Source organism: Epinephelus lanceolatus, chromosome 10, assembly GCF_041903045.1.
Source record: "Epinephelus lanceolatus isolate andai-2023 chromosome 10, ASM4190304v1, whole genome shotgun sequence".
NCBI classification, from domain to species: domain Eukaryota; kingdom Metazoa; phylum Chordata; class Actinopteri; order Perciformes; family Serranidae; genus Epinephelus; species Epinephelus lanceolatus.
The window spans coordinates 3,915,959-3,922,825 of record NC_135743.1 but is presented as its reverse complement, the minus strand read 5'-3'; the positions used below and the strand labels follow the sequence as shown (position 1 = coordinate 3,922,825).

Here is a 6,867-nt window from a genome sequence, read left to right as displayed (position 1 = left end):
GCATCAGGTTTAGCCCGGCTGCTGTTTCTCAGAAACAGAAATGTACACTGTGTTCTCCCACAGACACACACCCTCCCTCCACTCCTATTGTCAGTGTGTGTGTGTGTGTGTGCGCTGGTGTTACACATTTACACATCACACTCACTGCCAACTGTTTCAACTGTACCACTACAGTTTTTGTTTAGACAAATAAATCACCATTATATGTGTGTTACACCAGATTCTTCAGATGCTACAAATGTTTTCTCATCCTTTATCACATACTGTGTTTATATACATAGAGGGGACACACATTTTATTAGCTGTGACTCTGGTAATATGAAGAATATGTGACCCACCAGATTCTGTAACTACATGAACAAGACCAAAACTAGGTTTATGTGTAAATACTGCATGGATCCTGCTGCCACTGCTGATGAGTTTGTGATTATTTACATATCTGTGGGCGTCATTTTTGTCTTCACGGCTATCAGAGCCCTCCTAACGCCAGGAGACACCATTTTTGGCTGCAGCAGCTATTAAAATAAAACATATTTGACGTGGCAATGGATGAAATTCCTGCTTGGGGGTCACAGAATTTGGTGCAACACTGGGTTTGATGGGAGCTTACATAACATACTGTGATGGTTTTCAACACGTGCTCGCGCATACAGGAGCATGTATGGGTGCTCTAATAAAAGTGGGAGGTTGCGTTTAGATCCAACGTGAATATTTAACATAATGAAATCCCGCTTTGTGTGTTTTGCCTGGACGGACAGCAGCAGCAGACAGTTAGGAGTTATGTAATGTCCATTTGAAGAGAGCTGTCCAAAGCCGCGGCGTGGTCGGGTTGAGGCGGGAAATCGGATCACCGGTAAAATCGCGGCAAATGGCGTTTTAGTTCACTTTTAGTGGTGCTAATTTGTAAATATATTTGTGTTATAACAACGTGTTCGCCTGGTGAATCGTAGCGTGAATCGTCTTTGGCTGTGTGATTTATTTTGGTTTTAAAAACACCCCTCCCCCTGACAGAGAACATGGTACAGTCCACAACACGTCATCCATTGTTTACAAATCAACTCGGGTTGTTGGTTAGTACCGAGCGGCGTGGTGAGAGCGAGGAGCACCCCGGCGGCTCTCATTCACACCGACACAAACAGAAACACTCTGAAATATAAACTCCCAGTACACCGATTCAATATCCGCCATCATGCCGTGTCGGAAGGAGAACTACATCTTTCTGGAACAGTCCGTCACCGTCGGCTCCAAAGAAGTGGACGCGCTGGTGACGAAAATCGGCGAGGCGCTGCAGCTCCACAACAATAGCGGCGGCCACCAGAAGACTGTGTCCGTGTCCATGTCCTGCCTGCACGGGCTCACCGGCAGCAGCACCGGCGGGGTCAAGCCGGCGGCCATCATCAGCGGCAGCGCGGGAGCTCCGGCGCAGAAACACGGCTGCTGCATGCGGCTCCGGAACCGGGGACACCGGGGGAGCAGCAGGGCAAGCCCGTATAACATCCCTGGGTCTAACGGCGACCAGGACTGGGACCAAATCAAACCGTGGAACAAAAAGAGGATCAACGTGGAGGATGACGATCCGCACCGGCTGCTGCAGGAGTTAATTTTATCGGGGAACCTGATTAAAGAGGCCGTGAGGAGGCTTCAGTTCTCCGCCGCAGACTGTGGAGATTTCCCCAAGGCGGCGGACAATGTGCCGTGCTGATAACGTAACGGACGAACCGGGGACGGGGTGTCCACCGCAGCGTGTGTCCCCCTCTCCTGGACGGACACAAAGACTGTTTAGAATTAAATTTCACAGGACTGGTAGCTATGTTTTCTAATTTCACCCATTTTCATCGATTTTGTGTGTAACGTTTGTTACGCTATGTCGGCTAGCAGATAGCCTAACTTAGCTAGCTCGCTAGCCACCGGCTAATGAGCCGTGTTGTTTATGTTTGAATGTCTCCTTGTGGCTCAGGCGCTCGGGGTGCAGCGGACGTCTGAGCCGCCACTTCATCAGACTTTACATTAGCGAGACAGGACGTTTGTGTCGCCCTGTGAAGGCTGATGTGGTCCTTCCGTGAGGTAAAGTGATGTTAACCGTCACACGGAGTGTTACTGTGTGTAACTCTGTGAAGATGGAGTCCTGAACAATGGATGTTCCTCTCCTGGCTGATGAAAGCTTGAGTCACAGTGAGCAGAGGCAGGAAGTCGTAGTTTATTCATGTTTTATTTACCACTGCATCCCGGAATTTGTTCATGTGCTCTGGCTTTATGGGTGGGGGGTTGCTCATGGTTAGCTCTTCCCTGCTGTGACAGACCATTATAAAGGCAGTAGGTGCTTAAGGGACTGTTCTGTACTTACCGGGGGACGGTTTTTTCTTTTTTATGTCCCTCCCAGAAGCCTTATATATTATGTTTTGAGCCTCCCTGAGTGACACAACAACCACTGAGAGATATAAAATGACAAAAAAGGCACAACATTACATCCAAGAGGCACAAAATGGCTACAAAGAGGTGCAAAGCTATGGCAAACATTAAGCTAAACAACTGTCAAAGCATGTTTGTCCCGCTCCTTTGTAGGACAGGTGAAGGGGCCTTTTGCATATCTCACCCAGGGGCCCACAATCTGCTTATACGCCCCTGCTGGTTAGTTCCTGCAAAAGGTTTCTGATGGTGACTTTGATGAAATATTACTATTTAAAGCACAGATTTGGTTGTAGAAATTTAAAATTCCAATGATAATTTCTGTTTTCACAGCTTCTGGTTATGATAAATGGTGTAATCTTGGAGATTTGTTAAAGAACACCTGCCTTCCAGAGGCCTGTTTTCTATAAAAAAGAAATCAGTGGTAGAGTAAATGCAAAATGCAGCCATTGAAATCTGTGTGCCCTCTAAGCCAACCTTTTTTTTCACCATGCCCCTCCCCTCATAAATAAGGAACAGTCCCTTAGTTGTCCATTTTGTTTACAGTCTAGTGCTGGGTGTAAATAGCTGCTCTGCAGAGAAAAGAAAGGAAGTGCCCCCTCCTCATCCTCATGTCATTTCACGTTGTTCAGTGTGTCGTCCTTTAACTGCTCATTTCACTGGTTCACTCAACCTCAGCCAGACTAATCAGTGACATGAGCCTCAGAAAAGCTGGTTTATATTTAAAAAGGACACCACACTGCGTCTCTGTCAGCAGCTCCACATTTCTCTTCCAGATTTTTTTTTTTTTTTCGAAGGGAAACATGGACATCAAACATGTGGAGGAGAAGTGGGGGCCTGGGAAAGAAGAGAAAACACGCCCTTTCCCACAGGGCTTTGGGTGATGTGTAACTGTTTGTTTGTAACGTTTGGGGGAAAAGGTCGGCCGTCACATGACAACACTTGTGGTGCTTTCACCTTTTTGGAATTCCGACGGGGAGTTCTGTTTGGGTTTTTTTTGTATTTGTTTCTTCTCTGTGTAAAGAAAAATCACCACGACTGCTTCGTAACGAAGTCTCTGATAATGTTCCTGAGTATTCAGGGCCTTTTTTTGTTGTTGTTGTTGTCTTAATAAACTCCTTTTTGTTTTTCCAAACCTCTGTAGAGTTTTATTGGTGGCCTTTCTGGAAACTTCTCTCACTTGTTTTGTCAGGAGTTTGTCCTACATATGGAAATGTGTCCCCCTGCTGCTTCCTCTGGGCCTGTGAGTGTGGACAACGTGGTCTTGAAGGACACATGCTCATTATCAGCCTATAAATACCCCCTCCCCCCCTCGCTGGATCTCAGCAGGCAGACATGACACCAGCGGTGAAAAACATGTTTTGCTCCAGTGGCCTGAGCCGTGAGCCAGTCAAGGTCCTACACATTGTTTATGGCGGCTCCCTCTGCTGTTGCTGCTGGGTTACTGAGAGTGTGTGTCGTCATCCGTCTCAGCAGCAACAGATGGAGCTGACGGGGCAACTGACGACATGTTTTGGGTCTCTGGGTGGATGTTCGACCTCCGATAATCGTGTAGTTAATTGAGTGTAAAGATCTGTGTCTCTCTGAGGATATAAACAGTCACACAGGAGGATTTTTTTAAGGAAACTAAACATTATTTTCACGAGGAACACTTACTTATACAGCACACTGCAGACAGGGGAAAACATTATGTGCTGTAAATAAAAACAAGGACAGAAAGTCAAAGGGAAAAGACTCAAGAATTTTTTTCTATTAATATTTAAGTCAAACTAGTTAAAGTGTCCATCACAAGTCCTAAAGAAAGAAAGAAAGAAAGAAACCAAAATCAGTTTAGAAAGCTATGAAAGAAAAGCAGCAGTCCTCTCATCAGAGAAATTGGAAGCAGTGAGTTTGTGCTGTTTTTGCTTCAGAAATGACTTTAAAGGGACAGTTCAGATCTTTTGAGACGGGCAAGTTATCCAGAGACAGTATATTACAAACAGATGAAATTCTGCTGGCCTCCAGTGAGAGAAGCAGCAGGAATCCAACATGGAAGCAAAGCAACACCCTGCTGTGCAGGGGTCAGCAACAAAACGTATTTCAGCCACGTAAAAAAATCAATATCAGTTTACTATGCTATACTGAGAGTATTTGGTGATTTCCAACAGGAAATTTAAGCTGTTATCACCCTCTTCAAAACCAGACTCCACTGAGAAAGACAGTGATTTAACATCGCTGAACACAGGAGCTGCTGGTCTACTGCTGCTTCAATTAGTTGGTTTGTGTGATTGTGTGACTTTGGGTTAGTTTGGATTCACCAAAATTACACAATGACACCCACAAACTTAACAGCAGTAGATCTGAGGCCTGAACTACGGAGCCAGTTCAACTTACCCAGGAAATCTTTTCATTATCTTGTTTGACTAACCCGTCACATCAGCCGTCTGGATAACTGCTGCTACAAAGCTGGTTATCTGCTAGTTGAGTCAGCTCTGGGTTTTCCTATCAGCCACGAGCGTGTTCATGTGTTAATTACGAGTCTGAGGCTGCAAAACAGCAAAATGTCAGCAATGTGGGATGTAAACGATACTCTGTGATCTTATAATGGAAAATGTAGAAACATTAAAAATACGAGCCAAAAATACACCGTCAGCTGAGTCTTAGATTACATGCATCATGATGTTACATGTGACATTAGTAGAGAGTATTTTTTGCTGTTTAGTTTGCTGATGACAAACTTGAGGTCTGAACTATGAGGCAGGATTTGGAGTTAATGAGGTAACTTCAGGGTTAACTCTGTTTTCAGTACTATGAAGCTGGTTCTCTTTTTACTGGGATGAATCACCGTGGTAACTGATGCTGAACAGCTAACCTGCTCCGGAGCAGCACCACCCCGACCTCTGACCAGTCAGATCCCTGAAGAAAGAAGTATCCATGAACTAAAGTCTGCAGGTAACAAAGAGGAGCCTGTATGCTGTTAGAATCATTTCGTTGTTTCCACTGGTTTTAATCAGAGCTTCTAACACACGGAGAGATCGTTTACACACTAAACACGTGATTTTAACTGATGCAAAGTTTATTTCAGTCGCAGTGACAGTGTTGATATTTGACACTCTGATTCATCACTGCAGCTCAGAATAACATGAGACACCTGTGTGATGAGAACAAGATCATATTTTATTACTAAAATAATCCACACACTCTTAATTGGCTCCTGTTATTATAAATGACACATTTGGGTCAGACAGACGTCATCAGTCATTAACTATTTCTCCACTCTTTACTTCAGCAGCACAAACAGTCTGGTGTTACTTTAAAGTGTTTATGAGACATATTCAGAGGCAGTTTCATCATCACACAACTAAACAGCAACAAATACTCTGTACTAATGTCACATATAGACCATTGATACCTGCACATTATGCAAGTCTCAGCTGACAGTGAATTCTTAGATACAATTGACCTATGGCTAAGCCACGCCCCCTTCCACTCACTCGGACAAACAATCAACATTGAGTGACCGGCGCTATGGCAGGTGTCACAGTACGCGGCATTTCACAGGAGGCAATTGATGATTTTTGGAAACATAATCAGATGTCATTGAGAAGTAACCAAAAGGGCCTAAACTTCGCATTGGAGGGATATATTCATCATTTTATTGTTGAGAAGGTCAATGAAAAGCTTAAATTACAAGCCAAAATTTACAGGTCACAGTTTACGCTTGTGAACCGCATCTGGTTGCCGTCACCATCAAAGACAACAAGTTAAAGTGCCACTGAAGTTAAGATTTTTGGCTCAGAATATGAGAAAAGGATAACGGCCTTTTTACCATCTTTACCAAGAATGTCTCTCCGTTAGTTTGGTGCTACAGTATTTACACTGAATCATTCAGCATAACGTTTGCCAACCTTTGTTATCTCTGCCATTACAGATAAGTTAATGAAGCTAAGCTCCAGAAGTTAACGTTAGCTTAACTAGAGCCCTTTGGACAACAGGTAACAATGATGTACGATCACCAAAGTACAAAACTAGAACAAAATAGGCTAATGAACTCCCAGCAAACAAGGTGACATGATGAACAACGCAGCTAGGAGCTAACGTTAGGCTAACTTTAGCTAACGTTAGCTAGAGATGTTAAAGATAACTTTATATTTCTTTCCAGCAAAGTGACAATATGTTGCCTCAAACACAATGTTGACTTACCTTAGAACAGATGTAGACATCATTGTTAATCTTATTCACGTTGAGTTGATGTTGTGGTCTAACGTTACCACACAACTTTATCCAAAGGAGACACTTTTCTCGGTTGAGATGTGGTTTAAAGTGTAAAAAATACACCTGGTCGCCCAGCCTCTCAGGATACCTTGTGTCAGAGTTGCATGTACCCCATGCACACCGTTTGACCATAACTTCAAATCTCTGAAAAAGCTCTTAAAAACCGAACAAAACTGACTTTCTGTAATGCATTTCAATGGACGTCCA

General features: G+C 43.9%; 1 protein-coding gene across 1 annotated transcript; it reads left to right on the top strand.

Annotated features, from left to right (window-relative positions):
• Positions 1-808: 808 nt before the first annotated feature.
• gbp (glycogen synthase kinase binding protein) lies at positions 809-3,541 on the top strand. The gene has a single exon (XM_033641690.2). It carries the CDS (start codon positions 1,190-1,192, stop codon positions 1,700-1,702), a length of 513 nt encoding a protein of 170 aa, XP_033497581.2. The 5' UTR covers positions 809-1,189; the 3' UTR covers positions 1,703-3,541.
• Positions 3,542-6,867: the final 3,326 nt, after the last annotated feature.

Bases quoted from the DNA above. Each gene is read 5' to 3' on its own strand.
- gbp (XM_033641690.2), top strand. From the start codon at position 1,190: ATGCCGTGTCGGAAGGAGAACTACATCTTTCTGGAACAGTCCGTCACC.